The sequence below is a fragment of the Xyrauchen texanus genome, chromosome 18 (genome assembly GCF_025860055.1).
Source record: "Xyrauchen texanus isolate HMW12.3.18 chromosome 18, RBS_HiC_50CHRs, whole genome shotgun sequence".
Taxonomy (NCBI): domain Eukaryota; kingdom Metazoa; phylum Chordata; class Actinopteri; order Cypriniformes; family Catostomidae; genus Xyrauchen; species Xyrauchen texanus.
This window is the reverse complement of record NC_068293.1, coordinates 6,697,632-6,723,851: the sequence shown is the minus strand read 5'-3', so window position 1 is coordinate 6,723,851 and position 26,220 is coordinate 6,697,632. Positions and strand designations below refer to the sequence as shown.

Here is a 26,220-nt window from a genome sequence, read left to right as displayed (position 1 = left end):
GGGTGCTGGGAACCTAAAGTCTGTATATGACACATTTTTCTGGGGGCATTGGGGAGGGTTACGTGTGGCCGGTACAGTTGCTTCTTGCACGCAGCAGCCTGCTTGCACCTGTGTAAGCAGTTCACGTAACACGGTCTAGTGCGTGGTGCTTTGAAATTTGACCCCTTGTGTCACTACATTCGACACAACTTAGAGTGAGTGACAGAAGGGGAACGTCATGGTTACTGTTGTAACCTCTGTTCCCTGATGGAGAGAACAAGATGTTGTGTCCCCTTTGCCACGACACCTACCACTGTGATTTGCCGTACCTTATTTTCGGCACCTCAGTACAAAAACCTGAATTTAAACCTCCATTTATACCCGTAAGTCCAGGGTCGGGACATGCAAATTCTCACTACATTCGACACAACGCCTCGTTTCCTCCATCAGGGAACAGATGTTACAACAGTAACCATGACGATCAATAGTTCTGAACTGGACAATTCAGGTTTCCACTCCTCTAAATTCTCTTTACTTATTCTATACATCTATGCTTCATTTTCTGATCTGTGTTCTAAAGGAAATTCTGATTGACACTGTCGTTTCTGGTCATTTTCACGTGACTTGCAATGATTCTTAAAGTTGTACATACAACCTAGAACTGAAATGCCTTTGTGTGAAATAACATCTGGCTGAATTCTAGTGTTAGTCCGGTCAGCCAAAAGAAACAATGCAAAGACAGGCATTAATTTGGCTTTATTAATATCCATTTCTAGAAATAGTGGTACAACAATATGTATAGATTTACAGATGGTTCAAAAGAACCAGATTCTGGACATTCAGTGGTCGCTGTTTATTTACGACAGTTTAAAGTTTAAATTGCAAAAGGACAGCTGACCATATACTGCATCAGTATTCACTACAGAATTATCATTCTTCTATTCTTGTATGCCTACCCTTCAATGTGTAGACATACAAGAATGAGAAGAGTAATATGTACAGACTCTTTATCAACACTAACAAGCATACCAATCAACATCAAGACAAGACAAGTATCAAGTCCTGCAGTTGTCAGTTAACTGACAAGCCCTAGATAAAGGTTTGTTAAAGAGCAATTTTGAGAAATGTGAGTTTTTGAGCTGCAACACAATGTCACAAAGAGCCACATGAGGCTTGTAAACCACACGTTGAGTACAAACACTCTAAACATAACTTCTAAAGTTCTACATGGAAGAATGACCCTTCGAAGGGCCCTGCAATGGTACAATGGTACATGCAATGGTCACTTTGTGGATGTAATTATACTGTTTATGATCACGTGACCCTGGGTGGCATGTCCTCGGGACATATTTTAAAGCAAGGTTGTCGATCAGAACATATTACATGTTCAAATGCTCGGGCAAAGCACTGTTATTGATTCACACAATTGACACAGAAAAGCAAAACATATATTCACAAAATCAATATTTAACCACCATTATTCCCTTTTCAAATATCAACAAGTATCCATGTGGTCACACTTGAATATACACAGAAAAAAGAAAGAAAAAAAAGGAAAAATGTATATTAAAAAAATCACACACATTTAAAATTACACTTCTCTTTCCACTGCCCCTCCCCGAGAGCACTCAAAGCCTAGCCTTCTACATGACATTTCCTCGAATGCCCCTACCCTCCCCATCTCTGTGCACCACTCTTGAAATGAGGGCACTCCAGCCGACACCCATCCCCTAAGAATAATCTGTCTGCCGATTATAACACTGGCTAGGACCCAATTTTTTATGCATTTATCCCCTATGTTAATGACTGCCCCATCGCCTAAAATACAGAGTCTGGGGCAAAATGAAATTTGAGTGCCCAATACATCACACATAAAACTCTGAACCCTCAACCAAAATTCTTGGATCTTAAAAACACCACCAAAAAATATGGGCTGTTTCTGATTAGCATTGCCAGCAGGTGGGTGTGTCTTTAAGACCAAGCCTGTACAATCTAGAGGGGTTCCAATATAATTGATGTAAAATCTTAAATTGCATAAGGGCATCTCTAGATGTAGTCTTGATATTTTTTAGAATCCTAGCCCACACTCCATCCTCTAATAACAAGTTTAAAAATTTCTTACATAATCTCTTAAGAGAATTTGAAGCTCCATCCCCTAGACTCTTAATAAGAAGGGAGTAATACACTGATGTCTCATGACCTTTTCCAAAAGCAGTAATCACCACTCCCAGAGTATCTGCTGCTCTAGGGGGTGTATGCTACTCCCAAAAAAACAACCTGAAGAATTGAGACCTGGGAATCGCAAAATGTTGACACTCCACTCTCATATAGGACACCGTGTATATTAACCTCCCTCACAATCCACTCCAGCAGAAAGGGGACTTATTAATACATAACTTTAGGTTCAGCCATATGCTGAACGCAACATTTAAATAAATGTCCAAATTTAAAACTCTAGACACTTTTGTCCATACCGCGTGCAAATGCGAGATAACGGGTAACTTAACTTCTCCGGTTAGTTTGATAGAAAGGCTTTGCAATTGCGAAATAGGAGCAATAACTTCCTGTTCAATACAAAACCAGGGAGCGGCTCTCTCAGGTGGAAGTGACCAATGAACCAAATGTCTGAGAAAGAATGCATAATAATAAAACAAAACCTTGGGTAAGCCTAGCCTATGCAACTTACTGAAATGTAATCTGGGACTATAAAAATAAATACAAATAAAGCAGTTTGCTATGCTATCAAATTACTTGAAATAAGAGAGTGGTACATCTATAGGGAGAGATTGTAGGAAATTTTGGAATACAATTAATTTTAATAACATTAACCTCATAGATAAATGTAATGAAGAATTTTAACCTGCCCACATTGCTCGAAATTGTTTTATTAAAGGGTCAAAATTAACTCTAACTAAATCACACAAATTTGCTTGGAATAAAATACCCAAATATTTAATGCCCTGTTTGGGACACTGGAAGGCGCACGGCTGAAAAGCCGTTACTGAGAAGTATGCTGTCAGAGCCAAAGCTTCGGATTTAGACCAATTGACTCTGTATCCTCAGAATTTAGAAAAGGAATGAATAATTCTGTGAAGGCAAGGCATAGATCTAGTGGGGTCGTAAACTAATAATAAACTATCATCTGCATAATGCAAAAGCTTACGCGCAATACCTCCTGCCATCACCCCTGGAAAATCATCTTCCTTTCTTATTGCGGCTGCTAATGGTCCCAGGGCAAGACAGAACAATAATGGGGAAGGAGGACAACCCTGCTGGATGCCCCTATCCAAAGTAAAATAATCTGAAATGTATCCATTTGTTTGTACTGCTGTTACCTATAATTAATCGGTTAGCCAAAAATTTTTACAATATTTTAATGTCTAGCTGGATCAGGGAAATTGGAGGTTAACTCTTGCACTCACTTGGATCTTTGTCCTTTTTAAGAACCAGACTAATCCGGGCTTGTGACATGGTTGGAGGAAGCTTTCCATTCTTTATTGATTCTGTGTAATCTTCTAGCAAAAGTGGAGCCAATTCTGTAGCATAAGATCTAACAAATTCAGCGGCAAAGCATCTGGCCCCAGAGCCTTACTGTAGGCAAGGCCTTAATTACCTCGCCAAGCTCCTCCAAGGTGATCACAGAAGAAGGAGTATTTTATTGCTCAGCTGACAGTTTAGGTAGTTCTAATGGTTCCACAAAGTTTTTTATATCCTCTTCGGTAGACAAAGATGTGGAACTATAAAGATCAAGATATAATTCTTTTCAAGCATTATTAATATGAGTGACCAAGGTAAATATTTCACTGAGGGAATGGTAGAAAAAGACTCTCTCTGTTTTATATATTTAGCCAGAAGCTTACATGCTTTGTCCCCCGACTCAAAGTGTGACTGCCTTGCCCTGAATTGCCAAAACTCCACCTTCTGTGACAAAATAGTATTTTATCTGTATTTCAATTGGGTCAATTATGTGAGGCCATTAGAGGACATTCGGTGCTTCAGCTCTGCCATGACACTTTTAATATGCCCTTCCAATTCCACGTGTTCTTGTGCTTTATATTTCTTGGTGAATGCGGCATACTGTATGATCTGACCCCTAAGAACTGCCTTAAGTGCCTCCCAAACCATGCTCACAGAGGATACCGAGGACCAGTTGGTCTCAATATAGACATTGATTTCAGCCTTTAGCATTTTTTGGAATTCAGGATTTTGCAAAAGGGATACATTAAAGCACCAAATATATGATTTCCTTATCTTCATATGTGGCAACACCTCTAAATACACCAGGGTGTGATCTGAGACTGGTTCCTGAAAACCCCTTCACCTGGTCTCAACAGCTTTCTTGAGTAGAATTCGCCCGTAACTCTCTAACTGTATCCTCTACTGGCCTCTCTTCAATCCATTGTTCAGTGGGATATCAGCCATCCCTCTATTTACCCTGGAAAGTAAATAAAGTCCATCTTTTACTCTGTGACAACGTGCTTATAGCTAACTAGCTATCCACGTTGCTACTTTCATTGCTTGCCAGTGAAGCTAATGTGCAAACATATATTCACCAAACTGTTTACTCAGGATTAGCAGTTTGGTACCCCCTTCAACCGAACAATTCCAGTTGTTGCATTTATAAAATTTCATAATTAAAAGTCTGGTTTTCCACCGTTGAAAGTTTCCCTGAACTTATATAACACAAAACTGTATAACACAGCTGCCGCTGTTTATCTCTTGACTCGGCAGGTGTAAATGCATGTAGACACTAAACAGTAATGATGTTTATTTAGCTATTTATTTTATTTTTATTCATTCTTTATTTTAATGGTCAGCAGCTGACTGACATTGAACATACAGTACTGATGTTTGTTTAGCTATTTATCTTTATTTTCTCAGTATTCATTTCTAGAATTTGTTGACAATATATAAAAATTATGTAAAATATACCTTGACAAAATATTTGTTTAAGAAAGCAGCCTTCTGAGTACCTTTGCATAGTCATATCGGTGCACAATACACATAGTAAATGTCTGTTTTCATTCTAGTGCAACTATATCGGCCACCATATCAGTAATCAGTTAATTTTCCCCCTCTAAAATCGGGATCAATCTCCAAAATCCCATATCGATTGGGCTCTAATTCATACAGTATGTTTGTTGTGTTTTTTGTTTTTTTATGTCCCGCAACAACACTACACCTAACCCAAAACCTTACCACAAAGATTAACAAATGAAAAGTTTGTAAAATGAATAAATATGCCGTAACAAAAAAGTTCTGTTGAAAATAATCATACCGCCCTATCACAGAAATGTGATGAAAATGAAGAGGAGAAGAAGCTAGCGATATGCTAAGCTATCTTCAGTTTTATCTGATGTGTGACATTTGTTCTTTTACACTCACCTAAAGGATTATTAGGAACACCATACTAATACTGTGTTTGACCCCCTTTCGCCTTCAGAACTGCCTTAATTCTACATGGCATTGATTCAACAAGGTGCTGAAAGCATTCTTTAGAAATGTTGGCCCATATTGATAGGATAGCATCTTGCAGTTGATGGAGATTTGTGGGGCACGAAGCTCCCGTTCCACCACATCCCAAAGATGCTCTATTGGGTTGAGATCTGGTGACTGTGGGGGCCATTTTAGTTCAGTGAACTCATTGTCATGTTCAAGAAACCAATTTGAAATGATTCGAGCTTTGTGACATGGTGCATTATCCTGCTGGAAGTAGCCATCAGAGGATGGGTACATGGTGGCCATAAAGGGATGGACATGGTCAGAAACAATGCTCAGGTAGGCCGTGGCATTTAAACGATGCCCAATTGGCACTAAGGGGCCTAAAGTGTGCCAAGAAAACATCCCCCACACCATTACACCACCACCACCAGCCTGCACAGTGGTAACAAGGCATGATGGATCCATGTTCTCATTCTGTTTACGCCAAATTCTGACTCTACCATCTGAATGTCTCAACAGAAATCGAGACTCCTCAGACCAGGCAACATTTTTCCAGTCTTCAACCGTCCAATTTTGGTGAGCTCTTGCAAATTGTAGCCTCTTTTTCCTATTTGTAGTGGAGATGAGTGGTACCCGGTGGGGTCTTCTGCTGTTGTAGCCCATCCGCCTCAAGGTTGTGCGTGTTGTGGCTTCACAAATGCTTTGCTGCATACCTCGGTTGTAACGAGTGGTTATTTCAGGCAAAGTTGCTCTTCTATCAGCTTGAATCAGTCGGCCCATTCTCCTCTGACCTCTAGCATCAACAAGGCATTTTCAGCCCACAGGACTGCCGCATACTGGATGTTTTTCCCTTTTCACACCATTCTTTGTAAACCCTAGAAATGGTTGTGCGTGAAAATCCCAGTAACTGAGCAGATTGTGAAATACTCAGACCGGCCCGTCTGGCACCAACAACCATGCCACGCTCAAAATTGCTTAAAACACATTTCTTTCCCATTCTGACATTCAGTTTGGAGTTCAGGAGATTGTCTTGACCAGGACCACACCCCTAAATGCAGTGAAGCAACTGCCATGTGATTGGTTGATTAGATAATTGCATTAATGAGAAATTGAACAGATGTTCCTAATAATCGTTTAGGGGAGTGTATATTTACACAGGTAAAACAACACAAATTATATATTTTAGCAGTTCTTTTTGGAATCACTTTATGATCCAAGGGGGGCGTTTCTTGGAGTGGGCATGTAAAGTATTGGGAGTTTCTTGTCCTCATGCAGGACACAGACAGAAACAATTGGGGGAGTTCTTTGCTCAAGGTGACGTAGTGGACTGCTCATAGCCAGTGTAGATGTAACCTCATGTCTCATTCACACTAGAACATTGTTTTCCTCCACCAATAATGGAACTGAAATCAGAGACAGTTTATTTAGATTTACAGTTTTACAAATGTACAGTTCACATTTAAAAGTTGTAATACACGAAAATGACAATAACAAAACTGAAAGTGAGATGACTGTTCACGCAAATTGAAATATGAGGAAGCTGTGAATGGTTTGAATGTGAATATAACCTTTAAATAACACAACGACAATATGAACAGTATTATGTACAGCACAGAGGTTCATCGCAGGATTTATGAGATGAGTCCGAGACGTTTCTTGATGAAATAGGCCACCAGACACTGCGGCCTCTTCTGATACTCAAGCAAAACATCATGAGGGGTGGAGATCTGATCGCCCTCGAACCGGTTCAACAGAGTCACACACACCACTGCAGCTGCAAAATAATACATCAATCATTAATTCTGCAATTATCATTTATAAATGATCTGCACAGATAGGCTGGCACTCGGCTTTACAGTGTTAAGAACAATAAACAATGGTTAACTTTGTGGTACCTTTAAGATTGCAGACACGACACATGGCAGCAAAGACAGTGGATTCCATCTCAATGTTCCTGACGCCTGAATCATATGCTTTCCTCAGATAGTCCAGTTTATCCTCAGCAGAGAAAGAGCACAGTGCTCCGTCCAATCGGCCCTGACCTACGTCGGGAAGAGGAAGTGATGTAAAGTTAAGTGTCTCAAACAACGACAGAGAGATAAACAGCAACAGCCTGGATCTTCAAGACATAGTTCAGCCATAAATGAAAATTCTGTCACCGTTTATTCTCACCCTCATGTTGTTCCAAATCTATATGACTTATCTCTTGAGTGAAAGAAAAGTTGAGTTATTGAGGAATGTCCTCGCTGCTCTTTTCCATATAATGAAAGTAAATTGAGACTGGGGCTGTCAAGCTCAAAATTGACAAAAAAAGCACTATAAACGTATCATATAAACCAAATCCAACCTGATGTTATAGAATCATGTTACTATATCTACATTTTTGCGTGGCTTGTTTTACGTATTGCTGCAGTTTCTTGGTGAAATGAACACAAGAACACAAGATGTTTTGGGACATGATAGCTGGTTTCTAGCTGATCATGAGCTGAGCCAAGCTGTGAGACCAACTTAGACCAGCAACCAGCTGGTCATATCATCTTGACACAGTGTGTCCAGCTGGTATTTGGAACATAGTAATGACCAGCAAAGAACCAGCTTAGACCAGTTTGGGCCAACTACCATGTTCCAAAACACAGCTACCAGCTTAAACTTGATTTTGCTGCAGGGATTTCATTCACTTTCACACAAATCACAAGTAAATATGCAGATAATTAGTTTATAAACACTTACTTTTCATCCTGTTCCTCACACAATGCTATCTTATGACATCAAAACACTTTTACTATAGCACATAATACATTTTAACGTTTGCAGTTACCAACTACATTTATAAGCTTGTTCAAGTGTGATCAAATTGCGCGGTAGCACAGCTGAAGAGTGTTGCACTTGTGCTGCAAAAGTAACATTGGGTACGAGTACTGAAGAGCATACGAGTCGACACGTGAGCTGAAGGTGTCATATAAGCGCCACAACATTACGCGGTTGTGTTTTTCACCTCACATTTGCTTTTATGACACTATTGATTAGGTTTAGGGTGGAGGGTCAGATTTGTTGATTTAAAACTCAATAGATCATTTACGTAAAAGCCTCATCTGTTTGACTATTGACATTTGACTCTCTTTTAGCGCCACCCAGTGGACATTTCACCTCGAAACTGCCACGTTACGTGTAATAAACCACGTATTGCCATTTAAAAAAAAAAAATCCGCCACATGTAATTTTCATGAGATCAGTCTGACCAAAGCTCTGAAATGGACTACAAAAGACATAAAGACTACAAAACTACCATGTTTGACTGCTTCAGAAGACTTGGAATATAGACCATGAGTAGTATGACCTACTTTTAAAATACTTTTAGGGTGCTTTTTCATTATTTAGAACTAGACAATCCCACTCCCCTTTCACTTTCTTAGGCCCGTTTTCCATCATTGGGCCAAATAATTCGTGTTGCCCAACTGTGCCATTCTGTACCAATTCGGGCTCGTTGACATGGTTATGATTTTTTTTGCCATCGTTACTTGTGTAAGAAAGAAAGTCGTACGAGTTTGGAACGACATTAGGGTAAGTAAATGATGAGAGAATTAAAATTTTTGGGTGAACAATCACAGAGATCACAGAGCTGGCTATATTTCCAAAAAATCCCAGGAAATCTTTTTGATATATTTACGATCCTTATAATTGTTAGCTCCAATGAACAAACAACAACAGAGACAAAAACAAACAAACAAACAAAAAACAATCCATACCTTCATAGAAATCATGTGTGCACATTGTGTTTCCGATGACAGTGGGAATATCTTCCAGTTCAGTGGAATACTGCAGCAGATCTTTGGCCACATCTTTGTCCAGCTCTGTGCTCCTGACAATCACTTTACCCAGAACCACCTGCTCAAAAAGCGGCCTGAAGAACGAATCCACAGCTTTATCTGCAATCACCACGGTACCTGCAGCCAGACCTACGTGTTCACACAATGGACAACATTCACTTTTCCACAGTGTAGAACAGCAAACCTATATACAGTACCTCATATCCCCTCTATGTAATGCTGCAGAATTGATTTAGAAACAGCAGCTGGTTTTATCACTTCATATCAAGTTTCAACAGAAGTGTTAGAGCTAAGGCAGCTTCTTTAGCTTGATGGTTTTGGGCTTTATTAATCAAAGATGGTTAGAGAATTGCTCACCCACTCCGCCTGACGTGCCGATGCGGAATATGATGACATCACGGCAGCGGGCATGATAGAGCAGTTTAATGAGCTCATGTAGCATGATGGAGATGGAGGGCACACCCATGCCATGCTGTCAGACACACAGACATACATTAATCAAATGTGTTCAAACAAGACATGCGCTGCAAGTACACCATAGAATATACTGTATAATACTGTGAGATTAGATTTAGTCAATGATATCAAGTGGTTATGAATATATGTGTATATAAAACATATTAAGTTCTACTGAAACACACAGTTATTATTAGTAATATAAGTAAATGGCAAGGATCCTTCACAGTAATCACATATATTTGTGATTATTATTTAAATGTATTAATAACTTTTCAAATTGTTGTAATAAGATTACTGTTACTAACTGTTAGTTGAGTTACATCTATTTATAAAATAATATTATATAAGTAGAATACATCTAAAACATGAATGACATTAATATGTATATCTGTTCGCATTTTGTGACAGCTGAAGGGTGTGCGTCTCCTTACAAGTCAATGAACAAGGAGGAAATATAAACATCATTTTGAATTTGCTGAATGGAATTTAAGTGTTAAGTGTTTTAGAAAATAATTTAAAGATAATAATTAATGTGATCACTTCTTTCATAAAGTAATCAATAAAGTAGTAATTAGTCATTTGTATTGAATAAAAAAAATGTGAGTAACTGTAACAGTTACCCTGTCTTGTCTCACTGTTGCCCTATGTTTGTAATTTTGTCACTTTTGTTATTCCTTAGTTTTCACTTTTGTCACCCTTGTACCTCCATAGTCTTGTTTTCCCTCGTGTTCACTGTTCATTGTTTTCACCTGCCCTTGTTAATTTGCCTTTGGTTTCTGTTAATCACCTTGTCACCTAGTTTGTGTTCTGTTTGTTCATTGGCCCCTTTTTCCCATGTTTTTGTATTTATATCCTGGTTTTTGGTTTAGTCCTTGTCTGTCGTTGAATGTTGTTGCACGTGAATGTTATGGTTGTTTCTCCTGCCTGTGGATGTTTTTCATGTTCATGTTGTTTTCCCCTCGTGGATATTTCTTTGTTCCTGTTTGTTTGCCCTCACTTTGATTTATAATAAAGAACCTGCTTTTGGATCCGCACCTCCTCGTCTGCCTTCACTCCTGCATTCGTTACAGTAACTTACCCAATGCTGATGTGAAAAAATATGGTTTATTTGTAATTAATGATGTAACAGAATTGCATTGTATAAAGATTAGACTTGTTTTTTTTTTCTTCAAAAGTTAATTATGTTCATGCATTTAATGAATTTGTATTGTTCAGTCATAATGTAAAATATGAGTTCTATTGTGAAGAACTGTATAATACTTATATGAGTAAGTTTATTATCTTGTCATGTGAGTAAGTGGCAAAATTTTGGTATCGGCCTATAGGTTTTTTTGTTTTTGTTGTTAAGATCAGTATCGTATCAGCCAAAAATTTTCATATCAGTGCATCCCATGCTAATGTACAAAAACAAGGAACTGAATTGTTTTTAGATCTGTAATAAATCCAGAAATGCCCAGGTCGCATTTAACCCAACATTTATAAGAATTTCAATTTTTTAAAGAAAATTAACGTCTGGTTACTGTAACCTCCATCCCCTGAGGGAGGGAACGAGACGTTGTGTCGAAGGAAGTGACACAAGGGGTCTTCTCGGATGCCGAATCGTACCTCTGAACCTGAGAAAAGGCCAATGTAAAGTGGGCAGACAGAATTTGCATGCCCCGCCCCGGACATACAGGTAATAAAGGGAAGCGGGGCAGTGAATGCCAGTCAGGATTTTGTACTGAGGAGCCGAAAATTAAGCACGGCCATTTACAGTGCTAGGTCTAGTGATGTGGCAGGTGGGACACAGCGTCTCGTTTCCTCCCTTGGGGAACGGAGGTTACAACAGTAACCAGACGTTCCCCTTCTGTCTCTCTCTCGAGGTTGTGTCAAAGGAAGTGACACAATGAGTCCATATAAAAATGCCACGCACTGACCATGTTACGTGACTAACACGTGTTGCGTGTTAGAGGCACCTGTAAGGAGTGCACGTAGCCCTCCCCAACGCCCCTCAAAGAGATTCGCATACCACCTTAGGTTTTCCCGCCCCCCCGTGGGGAAAAAGGTGTTACATGCTAGCATGGGAGCAAGCCCAGCAGCCGTGTCCTTCTCTCTCACTATGTCTCTCACATAGGACGTAAAGCAGCTGGGCCCAACATAAGTCGGGGAAGGCGTTCATTCCCCGGCGGCAACAGGTGTCCTGAGGCTAGATAAGCCTTGTCCTGCTCCGCGCATCCAGAAGGGGGCGGCTAAGAGACTGAGGAAGAGGCCTAAGGAATCAACTTCAGACTCGTCAGCGCCGGCATGCCGGGCAGTGGGAGTTGTCTTGGGAGGCAAAGAGGTCTACCTGTACTTTGCTGAATCGGTCCCAAATGAGCTGGACCACCTGGAGGTGGAGCCTCAACTCTCCGCTGGGCCAAAGCTGCCTCGACAGCTGCACGTCCGTCGTCGTGTTGCGGTTGCCAGGGATGTGAGTGGCGAGCAGCGACTTGAGTCGTGGCTGACTCCAAATGAGGAGATAGTGGGCGAGTTGTGACATGTGACGAGAGCGCACGCCGCCTTGGCGATTTATGTATGCTACCGTTGCTGTGCTGTCTGAACGGATCAGAACGTGCTTGCCTCGGATTAGTGGAAGAAACCGCCGTAGGGCAAGAATAACAGCCATCAACTCTAGGCAATTGATGTGCCAACGCTGCCGGGGTCCTTTCCATGTGCCAGTGGCAGCGCGCCCCTTTGCACACGGTGCCCCAACCCTGTCGAGAGGCGTCTGTGGTTACCATGACACGTCTGGACACCTGCTGCAGAGGGACTCCACCCTTCAGAAAGCAGAGGTCTGTCCAAGGGTTGAATGTCTGACGGCAGGAGGGGGTGATTATCACACGATACGTGCCATGGCCACCCCATGTCTGTAGCCAGTGCTGTAGCGGTCTCATATGCATCAACCCGAGCAGCGCGACCTTGGCTGAGGATGCCGTATGCCCCAGGAACCTCTGGAATTGTTTTAGAGGAACCGCTATGCCAGGCTCGAAGCGAGCGAGGCACCTGAGCACTGACTGTGCTCGCTCATTGGTGAGCCGTGCTGTCATTGAGACTGAGTCTAACTCCATGCCAAGAAAAGAGATGCTCTGAACCGGGTCGAGCTTGCTCTTTTCCCAGTTGACCTGAAAGCCCTAGACGGCTGAGGAGCCTGAGCACCTGGTCCCTGTGAGCACATAGTAACTCTCGAGAGTGGGCCAGGATGAGTCAGTCTTCGAGGCAACTGAGTGTGCAGATGCCCACTTCCCTTAGGGGGGGTCAAGTGAGTCCATGACCTTCGTGAAGGCGCGAGGGGACAGGGACAGGCCGAAGGGGAGGACCTTGTACTGATAAGCCTGGCCATCGAACGCGAACCGTAAAAAGGGTCACTGTCACGTCAAAATGGAGATGTGGAAGTAAGCATCCTTCCGGTCTACCGCCGCGAACCAATCTAGCTGCCGAGCGCAGGTGAGAATCTGTTTCTGCGTGAGCATTTTGAACGGGATTTTGTGCAGAGCTTTGACTCCAAGATTGGTCGCAACCTGCCGCTTTTCATGGGTACGATGAAGTAAGGGCTGTAGAAACCCTTCTTCATCTCGGCTGGAGGGATGGGCTCTATCGCGTCCTTGAGGAGCAGGGTGGAAATCTCTGCTCGTAAGGCACTGGCTTGTTGACTCGTCAGTGCTGGCCTGCTGGGGCTGAGCAGTCGGGTCCGGGGAACCGGGACTGGAGAGTTGTAAGGCTGGGGTGCCGTGAGAACGGTGCACACCAGCATGATGACCCAGGTGGTGGGGAAATCGCTTTTATCGAACACTTGGGTACTGCAGCCCGGAGGGGGTGCGGCAAATGAACATAAGGAAAACAAGGATTCTCCTCCCGGCCCTCCACTGGGGGATGGATTGGTCTTGGTACCATCTCCGGAGCGAACATCCGACTGCCTGGGTTGCCTGTCTCTGGAGCGCTTCTGAGCTTTTCTGGTCCGGGAAGGGATCCTGGAGACGGGGGGCATACACTGCCTGCGAGGTGCTCGACGCTGGGGCTGAGAGCTGGGCCCAGGTTGTGGAGCTGCCTGCCGTTGTTTGGTCGTAGGAGGACGCCCTCGGCGAGCAGGTGGGGCGTGGGGAGCGCTGAATGGGTGGCGGCGTGGCATGATGTGCAATATCGCCTCCGTCTGCTTCTATTTGCTGCACAAATAGCCGTGACTTTGAGAATCTAGCAAATTTTCGTCCCATCTCTAGTCTCCCTTTTATTGCTAAAATCTTAGAACGTATTGTTGCTTCACAACTGCTTTCTCATTTGTCTGCAAATAACCTCTTTGAGCCTCTTCAGTCTGGCTTTCGTAAAATGCATAGCACTGAGACAGCATTAGTCAAAGTCACAAATGACTTATTGATGGCTTCCGATGCTGGTTGCTTATCAATACTGATTCTGCTTGATCTCAGTGCTGCTTTCGACACTATTGATCATAGCACTTTACTCTCGCGCTTAGAGTCTGTCTTTGGTGTATCTGACTCTGCTCTGAGCTGGTTTAAGTCTTATTTTTCAGATCGCAAACAATTCGTTGTGCTGGGTGGCTGCAGATCTGAGGATGGTATGGTAAAATTTGGTGTTCCTCAGGGTTCAATTTTGGGTCCCTTTTCACTCTTTATATTTTTCCTCTTGGCCAACTCTTGAGGTCTCTAGGTCTTGATTTTCATTTTTATGCGTACGATACCCTGATATATGTTCACTCAAAATCTGAGGTAAATGTGGCCATATTACATCTTTCTAACTGTATCACAGTTATTAAAAATTGGATGTCTGCTAATTTTTTATGCTTAAATAGTGACAAGACCGAGGTGATGCTTATTGGTTCGCCCCACCAGTTACGCAAAGTGCAACCTGTAGCTGTAATGTATGACCTTGTCTTGTTCTACTGTTTCCCCTTTGTCTTCCATTTTTGTCACTTTCGTTACTCCATAGTTTTCACTTTTGACCCGTCTGTAACTCCACAGTCTTGTTAGCCCTCGTGTTCATTGTTCATTGTTTTCACCTGTCCTCGTTAGTTTCTCATTGGTTTCTATTTAGCACCTTGTCATGTTATTTTGAGTTCTGTTTGTTCATTGGCCCTTTCATGTATTTATACCCTGTCTGTTTGTTCAGTCACTGTCGATCGTTGTTTTGTTAGTGAATGTTTAGGTTTGTAGTTAGCCTGGTCTGTGTACCCTGCCCTTGTGCTCTGTTCATGTTTACTTCCCCATTGCGGGTGTTCCTTTGTGTTTATCAGTTAATAAAGATACTGCAAGTGGATCCTCAACTTTCGTCTCCCTCCGCTATCTCTGCTCAGCGTAACAGAACGATCGACCGCACGTGGATCCAGCAGTTCAACATGCAAACTACCACCTGCTCAGCCTAAAGCAAGAAGACCGCCCCATAGAGGACCACGTCCGTGACTTCCTTAGGCTGGCGAAGGTCTCGGATTTTCCGGACTCCTCGTTGGTGGTCTTCTTCAGGGGCAACCTGAATGCTGCACTGAGGGAGCGGTTGCCACCAGCGACTCGCTATTGGACACTCCGGAACTTCCTGGAGGCGACCTTTCTGGCCTGCGGCTCGCAGTTTACCGTGGGCGGCGATGAGGAGGACCCTGCCTCTCCTCCCACGATGGTGACTCTCCAGTCGTCTCTAGTTCCCCCTGTCACGCCAGCCCCTCCGGTCAGAGAGCAAAACCCCGCGCCAGTCACTTCCCCAGAACCCACACGGTCAACCTCGTCTGCCCGGAGGAGGGAGAGAAGACGGGCTTCCACCTTCCGGCATAAGCCAGCTACGGTCAGCGAGCCTGAGCCGATGCCTGCCCCGGTCTATGAGCCTGTGCCGACGCCTGCCCCGGTCTGTGAGCCTGAGCCAACACCTGCCCCGGTCGGCGAGCCAGTGCCTACAGCCTCAGTCGTCAATGAACCAGTGCCTGCAGTCTCAGACGTCAGTGAGCCAGTGCCTGTCGCCTCAGACGTCAGTGAGCCAGTGCCTGTAGCCTCGACCGTCCCTGAGCCAGCGCCTGTAGCCTCGACCGTCCCTGAGCCAGCGCCTGTAGCCTCGACCGTCCCTGAGCCAGTGCCTGAAGCCTCGACCGTCCCTGAGCCAGTGCCTGAAGCCTCGACCGTCCCTGTGCCAGCGCCTCTCAAGTCTCTCGAGCCACCCAGGGCTCCGCCGCTCAAGCCTCTCGAGCCTTCCAGGGCTCCGCCGCTCAAGCCTCTCGAGCCTTCCAGGGCTCCGCCGCTCAAGCCTCTCGAACCAACCAGGGCTCCGCCTCTCAAGCCTCTCGAGCCTTCCAGGTCTCAGCCCCTAAAGCCTCCTACGGCGCCGCCCATAGAGCCTCCCGAGCCGCCTACGGCTCCGCCTCCCGAGCCTCCTATGGCTCTGCCTCCCAAGCCTCCTTCGGCTCCGTCTCCAGAGCCTCCTACGGCTCTGCCTCCAGGACCTCCTACGGCTCTGCTCCCAGAGACTCCAGAGCCTTCTACGGCTCTGCCTCCAGAGCCTCCTACGGCTCTGCTCCCAGAGACTCCAGAGCCTTCTACGGCTCCGCCACCTCGTGCCTTCTACGGCTCCGCCCCCTGAGCCACCTACAGCGCCACCTTCCTCGGCCCTGCCTCCTGGGCCTCCCTCAGCTCTGCCTCCTGAGCTTCCAGAGCCTCCCTCAGCTCCGCCTCCTGAGGCCCCTGAGCCTCCCTCGGCTCCGCCTCCTGAGCTTCCAGTGCCTCCCTCAGCTCCACCTCCTGAGCCTCCTGAACCTCCCTCAGCTTCGTCTCCAGAGCCCCTCTCAGTTTCGCTCCGCGACCTGTCCCTATCCTGAGGCTGCCTCCCAGGCCTCCTGGACCCGTCCCTGTCCGATGGCCAACACCCAGGCCCCCTGAACCTGTCCCTCTGTTCCCCCAGGGACTGCCTAATTGGCCCTGTGTACTGTCTCTTTTCCCTTTGTGCCCCCGTGGACTGTTTAATTTCCCCTCGTTGCCCCCCTTGGACTTCCTGCCTGCCCTCTGTGCCCCTTGGACTGCCTCCCTGCTCATGTGCCCCCCCTGGTCTGTCTGTCTGCCCCCGGTGCCATCATTTTGTTTTCTATGGTTTTTGTCTTGGGTTTTGTTTTTTCTTTTTTGGATCGTCTGGGATCCAATCCTTAGAGGGGGGGCTATGTAATGTATGACCTTGTCTTGTTCTACTGTTTCCCCTTTGTCTTCCATTTTTGTCACTTTCGTTACTCCATAGTTTTCACTTTTGACCCGTCTGTAACTCCACAGTCTTGTTAGCCCTCGTGTTCATTGTTCATTGTTTTCACCTGTCCTCGTTAGAGTTTCTCATTGGTTTCTATTTAGCACCTTGTCATGTTATTTTGAGTTCTGTTTGTTCATTGGCCCTTTCATGTATTTATACCCTGTCTGTTTGTTCAGTCACTGTCGATCGTTGTTTTGTTAGTGAATGTTTAGGTTTGTAGTTAGCCTGGTCTGTGTTCCCTGCCCTTGTGTGGCTTCGAGCGGCGCCGGGCGCCGAGGTACCAGTCATCAAGCCGTGAAGGCTGTGGGGAGGAGGGAGGGTTCCAGTCCAAGCCTACGCTCATGGCAGCCCGGGAAAGCATGTGGGCCATCTTGGAGTCCACCTCAGATTGGGGGGCTGACAGCCCAGTCGAGTCTTCCGCGTCAGATGCCTGGACACTCTCCGATGCAGCGGTGATGTCATCATCCAAGCCCGGGGGCTCGAGGGAGAATGCCGGCTGGCCATGCGGCGAGTCACACTCATCCCGAACCCGGAAGGAAGCACACGAGCGTGTTGGGGCCGGGTGGTTCGTGGGGATTTACCCGGCGAAACCGAGCCCGTCATTATCCCCATATTGCCTTCATCGCCAGCCGGGTTGTCCTCAATCCCGTGGGAAGGAGCGACGCTGGGGTCGGCTGAAGTGGCATTCACCTTTAAGAAGGAGAGCCGCGACTGCAACATTGCCATGGTCATGTTCTCGCAGTGAGAACATGAACCATCCACGAACGCCGCCTCAGTGTGATCGCTACCCAGGCACACAAGGCAGCATCTGTGACCATCGTTCTTCGAGAGAAATCGCCCGCATCCAGGAACAAAACAGGTGAAAAGGATGTTCAACGCCGCTGTGTATTGCTCTTTTTGTGAGTGGAAAAATATAACTCTTTTAGGAGGAGAACACTCTTTTAAACAGGAAGAAGCGCTGTCGAAGCGCCCAGGGGCGTGAACTGCACAGCATGCAGAGAGCACGCAACATCCAACAGCCACGCTTCTCTCTGATAGAGGTGAGTGGAACAGTAGTGAGATTTAGGCTCCGAAGAAAAATTCAGACTGGCATTCACTGCCCCGCTTCCCTTTATACCCGTATGTCCGGGGCGGGGCATGCAAATTTTGTGTGCCAACTTGACATTGGCCTTTTCTCAGGTTCAGAGGTACGATTTGGCGTCCGAGAAGATTCCTTGTGTCACTTCCTTTGACACAACGTCGAGAGAGTGACAGAAGGGAACCTTATTTATAGGACTACTTTTTCACATTACATTAATGAGAATTTTCCAGTAATGAGAAGTGTTCCAGTACTGTAGGATCAGCCACATTATGTTGACTCACTGACAAGCGGTATGTCCTTTTACAAATTTTTGCATTGGCTTCAGTGTGTTTACCTTCCCCTGTGGTGCGACCAAAAGCACTTCACATCAGCAGCGTGGCAGACCAAGGTTTGGATCCTGCGTTGAAACCAGAAAGTAATTGATTTTGCATAATCAGTGATTAGCGCGATTCTGAGGTTGCATTTTCCCCTCGAACATTGCATTTTACTCCATTAATGGTTAGGTTTATGTTTGGGGGTACAGTTTTCAAATTCTGCATTCCCCCTCAATGTATTACAGCCTGAACAGCTGAAAACAACTGGCTTTTGCTGCCACTTTGTTGGTGTCAGATATGCCTGTACACCCAACAACAATTACCACTTTGGCCACTGGGAACAGGGTTTTCAATTTCGGTAAGCACAGACCAATTATAGCTAAAGAGAAGTCAACCTACTGTTTCTGATTTCACTGTGAGATCAGTCTGGGGTAAGTGTGTTTAATTCTCATGAGATTAATGTCACAATATAAAACAGTCATAATGGTTTTAAATACAGGCCTTCATGCAAAATGTGTCTTATTTTATTCCTCTAGGTTTTGGGTGAAATATGACCCATATATTTATCCAATGAGGCCACATTTTCATTCCACTGAAGTTTCCAAATCTGGCTGACATAGTCTCATGACATCTCCTAAAAATTTGTATGAGATGGTGATATCGTAAAATATTGTATGTTCCCATAGAGACCAACCAAGCGACCAACTGTATTTTAAATCGATACAAGACAGACATCAAAGTTTAGCTAGCCTCTTATCCAACACATTATTTAAGAAAGGAAACCTCTGTGAACAAATATGAAAATCCAAACCATAATATTTTATGCAACACGAATGACTGGTATATGTCAGTAACCTGAAATAAACTTCCCTCATCTCATTCCTCTTCTTCCATTTTTGTTTGAGCCAACTTGTATAAGTTTGCCATGTCATACTAATATGACTTGTAATGAGACTGGTCTGAATCTGGCTACCAGGATCAATTATTTAACAGATAACTGTCATTCAAACGTCAGTGAGACTTAAAGACTCTTAAGTATTTCAGACACTTACACTAATGGACAGCACTGGTCCCACTTTATACATGGAGTATCTGTCAGTTCCCTCACAGATATCTCTGATGTTGGCAGTGTTGCCCGGCAACTCTAGCTCCTCATGAATAAACTGAGCAAAAGATTTCATCCGATTGGCACTTCCTCCTACACACACAAACTTCACAAGATATGGGAGAAAAGGAAAATGAAAACAAATAGATTCAAATCTGTGGTACAATTGTTGTTTTCTCCATTGGGGAAAGATTTTTAACAATAGTTTTTTTTAACAATATTTTATGAATATTTAAAGACAGACCTACTGTGAGCTCTAAGGTTATTAAATGGCGGTATATGATTCTATTAAAGACATTGGTCCACGTTATTACAACTTCATTGTTTAAAAATTGCATTAAAGAACTGTATAATAATTATATATAATATAATTCTGCAATAACATTAAAATGTATGGTTTATCTACTTATAATCAACAAATTTAAATGAATAGTTATATTCTTTTCCATCGTTTGAAATTGTTATTGAATTACATAAGTCGACAAGCTTCATGGGATTGTAGTTCCCCCCCCCCCATTACATGGCTCATATGGGGGGAATTTTTTACCTTTTACCTTATGACTATGTCATCCTTTTAGTTCAAATACTTTCATTTAAACAATTAATACAATTTTAAAATGGCATGTTTCAGTAATTCCAAAATTGCATGATCTCTACATTGCATAATGTGCATCGTTACTGATTTGTTTTTTCTTTCTCATTCACATATTTCCAAATATTTTGGCTATTAAATTAACAACCTACAAGACAAATGCACTGACTCAGAGGAGTAGATGACAGCATTTATAAAAATTTGGAATTTTCTAAAAAATCTTAGCAACTCCTTCAAGCAAATTTAATAAACAATGAATATTAGTCTGAGATATGATTCATACACAAAAATTGGTTAATGTCCTGTAAAATTATTATTGTATCATTAATAACATTTTATTTGATATCAAGACTATTTAACACATCCAGATATTGTTTTTGTTAATATTATTAATAACTGCATTGTAGCATTTGATCATTTTAGCGCCAAAGCACAACACCTAACTGATGCGGAACGTGAGTGCACCTTTGTGCGTGATTATGGCGCGAGTATCCGCCACTGACTTGGCAGCATCTGCACAATGGATATCACAAATCAAACAATGTTCAGCAAAAATTTTAATGAAGAATGCGATGGGATATATTAATTTGGAACTACTGTATATCAGATTGCAGGGGATTTTTTGATTTTTGCCCAGAGCCCCCATTAATTTCCAACCCTGGATGGAGAGATGGAGATGAGAGATGTAACAGGTGTTTAAGTGTCTCTCTTCACCATGCAGCTGGTACATTATGCAAAGCATTTTTGCCATTTCTGCCTTCCTTGCAAATGTCCTGTATTATGAATAATGAGGGAGCACCAAGATATGAAAGGCACACGTGCTTGCAACAGCTTTGTTGATTATAAACAAGAACGATATAGTTTTATCGTGTTGCTAACTTACGTAGATGTGGTATAACCCCATCTGCATGTCGAATGAACCAACACTGAACAGGTTTAGCAAAGCACCCTCACAACATGATGCTGCCACTCCCATTGTTTCATGGTAGGGATGGTGTTCTTCAGCTTACAAGTCTCACCATTTTTCCTCCAAACATAACAATGGTCATTATGGCCAAGCAGTTCAATTTTTGTTTCATTAGACCAGAGAACATTTTTCCTAATGTGCACTTGCAAACTGTAGTCTGGCTTTTTTATGGCGGTTTCAGAGCAGGGGCTTTTTCCTTGCTGAACAATATCGATATACGACTCGTTTTACTGTGGATATAGATACTTGTCAACCTGTTTCCTCCAGCATTTTTATAAGGTTATTTTCTGTTGTTCTCAGATTGATTTGCACTTTTTGTACCAAACTACGTTCATCTCTAGGAGACAGAATGCCTCTAATAACATCTAATAAGTACAGTAACTATGCGACAAAGCGCTCCCTTACTGTGCGCATTTACACTGACACTGCTGACAGCTGCACGAGAAAGAAAGTGAAAGACAGAGCGGATTTACTCATGCAGCTTCTGGAATAACAGTCTGATACAATAACATGTTTATTGATTTGATTTGTTCATCTGTATCTATTGGTTTACTAATTTGCAGCTACACTGTAAAGTGAATAAAAGTGTGCGTGAATTTCCCACATTATGAACGTGGAAATTGCGGGAAATATTAAAATTGTGTGCAATACCCGCAAGCCAAATTTCAGGCTCTGCAAACTGTATTTTATTAAAATATTTAGTTAAGTTACCTGGTTCCCCTCCTTTATTATTTTATTATACAAATCAAAAAACAAAACAAACACAAATCTGCTAAATTAATGCAATGAAAATCTGCGTTAATAGCATTTTAATTTTTTATTTTTCAATATTATTCCATTCTTGTCACATACCGCAAGGTGGACCAAATCAAAGGTCATTGTGGGCCCTAGTTTGGGCAGTTTAGTTGCGTTGCATTTCATATAACTCCGACATTGTGTCTAATTCAATTCTGGTCAGCAAGTACACACCTTCACATCTCCAAACATGTGTGGCAGGTCATGGGTTTTGGTTCCCAGGTTAAAGTGGTACAGGATGTCCTCCTCCATGCTGTCCAGGTGAGGGTTCTTCACATACTCCACCTGTCTGTGACACATCACATACTGACATAGACTGGCACATTTAAATACAGGTGTACTGAAACTCAGACATAGAAAATATATTTTCATCAATTATTTACCACAAGTATCAGAGATAATAATGTCAGAACATTCAGAACATTCTGACAGTACATCTCTGATATTGATTTACTGACATGAACTCATTTTCTCTTGAGTGCTTCAGTTCATGCCTGCATCACTACAATATTTAGCACAACTAATGTGTACTGAGAAGATCAGACATGGATTCAGATGTTTGTCTGACTTGAAAAACAATCAAACAAAGCTCTTGAACAGATTTGAAAGTTCTCAGGCCATTAATCAAATACTCTACACTAATAAACCAAACCATGTTAACTTCCTAGGTATTTAGCATGAGTTCTGAACGTTGGTTGTATAGAACAGAACCTTTGCGATGTGTCCGCCTACATTACACAGAAGCACACACTGCATACACACGCAACAGTTATTTCACATCAATGGTCAATTGGTGGAGAAAGGACTAATAACAAAAAACACAAATGGAACTTATGACAAAAATTAAGTACTTTGCATCATTTGTAAGGTGGAATTTAATTACCACAGACGCAAGAGAATTCTTAACTATTACCTAAAAGTCAAACACATGATACATGGCACTGATGAGGGACCGCTGCGGCCAGCTAGCATGTTGGAATTCTCCCGCTGAATGTCTTTTGATGCACCACTCAAAGTTTAAATAATTTCAACTCTTGAACCAGTTGCCGCTGACCTTTTGACCTGATAGCTAATGATTAGCAGACAATTCGGATAAAGTATCATTACGTGGGCAGTGCCAGTGCAAAAAGCTGAACAAGACATTGGCCGTGATCAGAAAGACATACTAACATACTACTCTTACTATTTTTGCCATAGATAAATAATGACAGAAGCTGTGAGAGTAGTTTGGGTGCAATTTTAGTACATTTCTATCTATATACTGTGGAAGGCTTTGTTTAGAAAATATTAATAAAACATAACAGTAACTTGTTGTTTTGTTTTCTTTCCTAAAAAGGAAATAAATAGATTTGGACAAGAAAGGAAGTATATATAATGTAAAATTTGAGCACTTGCATAATCTGTGATCAATCCCAATTATCTATGAAAAATAATGCGATTAATTGTGATTTAATATATTACACGACTATTTTATTTTCACAATAGTGGATCTTTTCAAAAACGAGCTACATTTTCCAATGAATAACTCTGTATCTTAACAAAATGTTTCATTTGTCAGATTATATTGTGAACGCAGCATGGAGCCGAGGGAGTAATCAAACACACTCACTGAAATCATTTTCTCCTGTCTCTGAGCAAATATACACTTGGTCACTTCATGCGTTTTTGCTGATCTGATTGCTTTCTGATCACAAAGGACCAAATGTTCAAGCCACATGTGCAAACTTTACTCTGGCCAAACAACGCTAAGTCAGCATAGGGAAAATGTGAATAATAACAAATGTTACCGACTCCTGAGTTTTTGCATAGGGCTCTCGTCTGGCAATAAATAATAGCAAATTAAGGAATAGATGCATGTTATAGGAGTGATGGGACATTTTTTCTTCATTTATTTGATGCAGATCCCTAACGTAACTGAAACTCAACACTGACAACGAGCCCAGCTGAAGCCTATTTACATATCTTACCTACGACAAGCCCTGAGGGGAAAAATTACCCTTACAAAAAACCTATAGTTGCCACAAACTTGACGCTCATTATTTAAACATGCAAATGAGTATGCTATTCGTTAAGATATTAAACTGTTAATCTCATTTGCATTTGAAATATAATGAGTGGCGAATTTAACCAATTAATTTAGTGAGCCAGTTCTTTCAGGCAGTTCATAAACAAGTACAAATAATCGATTCACTTCCTGGGAAATCAGAACCATTAATTAAATCGTTCTTTTGTACAGTTCTTGTAAATGCACTGTAAATAAAAAACTCACTTATATTGGGAAATCTGATGAGAGTTGGCTCATTTGGACGGTTCATGCTAATGAACAAGTTCACATAAATGATTCACGGTTTCACTTGAGCTCTGCGCATTTGCCTTCTAAATGTTTAGCTAACTGCTGCCATTTATCTCTATCTTCTTAGTTACATAAAATAGGGTGTTTTATTAGTTTACATTCTGTATTAATTTCTTAGTTCAATTTAATGTTACCCTTATTAAATATATGTCAGCTGTTTTAAATGACATTTCATTGTTTACATTTAAAAATTATTTTCTTCCTTAAAAAGCTTTAATGTACTGTGGATAGCTGCTTTTCTTTAGTAACTTGTAGTGTAGCTAACTACATTTTAAAAGTGTTGCTTGACTTTTTAGTAGTTTAACTGCTTCAAGTAATGAGTAGATTGTAACTTCTCGAGCACTAGTTGTAGATGGTGATTGTGAAGTTGAATGCAGTTTTTCTTACTGAATGTAATTGCTGTGTTTGTTTCTTATGACGTTCAGTAAAATAGATGCCATAATTGCAGTTCACTTAGATCTAGAAAAAAAAAAAAAAAGTATATCAATTGTAGAATCAAACACAATCATTTATAATACAGCTATAAACACATAGGTATAAGTGAAATATGCAGAATTAAATCCTTTTTGCCCATACCTTGCAGCAACTGTAGTCCTGATTTGTTATTCAGCTGTTGTATGCACTCTGAGGACAGTTATCTCATCTGGATCTTTTGAGAATAAAAATGTTTGTGTATGTGACGGCTCTTATATAAAGCTCTGAGTGCATGGATTGGTTGAGGAGAGAGGTGTAGCAGGTTTCTCCACCTCTAGAAATTCATAATTCTCAATATCTCCCTTTATCTACTGCTGTGTGATCTCTCTCACATTTTCACAAACAAACTGATGTTCAGATCAGAGATATGGGCAATAGATCATTTCTAAACACAGTCACACAAAGATATACACATGATCTGATATGTAAAATGTGTGTGTGTGTGTGTGTGTGTGTGTGTGTGTGTGTGCATACAGTGTGTATGTTTGTAGCTTGTGAAATCAAGGGAATTTGAAGATTTGAAGTGGTATGCTTTTTATAAAGATACATTGACTTTAAAAAGGCAAAACAAATTTAAACAGGTGTGTAGGAGACGTTTTAAGCAATGAAGCAAATATTTAAAAAAAATTATCTTTTATTTAAATTTAATACATAACATATGTTTTACAATATTTATATAATACAATAGTTTTTATTAAACATAAAATTCTTATCTTTTTTTTATATATATATATTTTTTAAGAAATGATTATATAAATCTCTATTTATAAATAATTTGCATACCGCCAAAGAGCCATTGTATCACAGCAAGAGGTCCCGAGCTCAAAATTTTGTTTTTGAAAACAGACAAACAAACAAAAAAATACAAACAATACATACATGATGATGAAAGCCAGAATAGAAAATGGCATGGATCAATATTTATCGAGTAATATATTATTTTGTAAAGGGGGGTCATAATGATTTTTTTTTTAACAGACAGATAAGGTCTATTACTAAACTCAGTTCACTTCAGTGCCACTGTGTGAGTTCCAAAAAGTTTTTGTGTTGATTTTCCAAAGTTTGAGTGCCTATAACTCCAGAAAGATTAAGAATATCGTCATGGTTACTGTCGTAACCTCCGTTCCCTGATGGAGGGAGCGAGACGTTGTGTTGATGTAGTGACACTAGGGGTAGCTCTTGAAAAGGGTATCCACCCTGCCACCCCAAATAAAGTCCTATGGCGACCAGCAAGTGCCGACGGGGAAAGGTTTGTGTAGTCTTGAAGTCCCTAGTCATGAGCTGGCACATCAGGCGATGGGTGTCAGATTCAGTCGCTGGGCTCCTGAAACGAGGCAGAAGAGCTCTTCGGCAGCTACATCCATGACTAAGCAGTCCTATTTAGGATCCGCTCTGCTTACCCCACATGGGAAGGGGTTAGAAAAGGTGCCCTAAAAATAGCCTGCCTCATACCTCCCGACTGGATTACCTCTTCCAGAGGGAACACCCCATTTGCGGTCAGAAACTAAGAAAATGTCATTCTGGAGCCTGGAATGTGCGCACGCTGATGGACAGCGCCTCCAGAGATAGACCTGAGCGACGAACCGCCATCATTGC

General features: G+C 42.1%; 1 protein-coding gene across 3 annotated transcripts; it reads right to left on the bottom strand.

The window, feature by feature from the left end:
- Positions 1 to 6,819: 6,819 nt before the first annotated feature.
- Positions 6,820 to 24,825, bottom strand: upp2 (uridine phosphorylase 2). 3 transcript variants are annotated; one of them, XM_052147827.1, is made up of 8 exons: positions 24,727 to 24,825; positions 24,538 to 24,609; positions 21,972 to 22,086; positions 19,391 to 19,549; positions 9,606 to 9,720; positions 9,168 to 9,377; positions 7,317 to 7,463; positions 6,820 to 7,195 (listed from the first exon to the last, which is right to left on the bottom strand). In XM_052147827.1, exons 2-8 carry the CDS (start codon positions 24,588 to 24,590, stop codon positions 7,053 to 7,055), a joined length of 942 nt encoding a protein of 313 aa, XP_052003787.1. In that variant the 5' UTR covers positions 24,591 to 24,609; positions 24,727 to 24,825; the 3' UTR covers positions 6,820 to 7,052. The 3 variants fall into 3 exon arrangements, with proteins under 3 accessions (XP_052003787.1, XP_052003788.1, XP_052003789.1); XM_052147828.1 differs by lacking the exon at positions 19,391 to 19,549 and having other exon boundaries at positions 24,727 to 24,824; XM_052147829.1 differs by lacking the exons at positions 21,972 to 22,086; positions 24,538 to 24,609; positions 24,727 to 24,825 and adding an exon at positions 18,359 to 18,421 and having other exon boundaries at positions 19,391 to 19,537.
- Between the last annotated feature and the right edge of the window lie 1,395 nt (positions 24,826 to 26,220).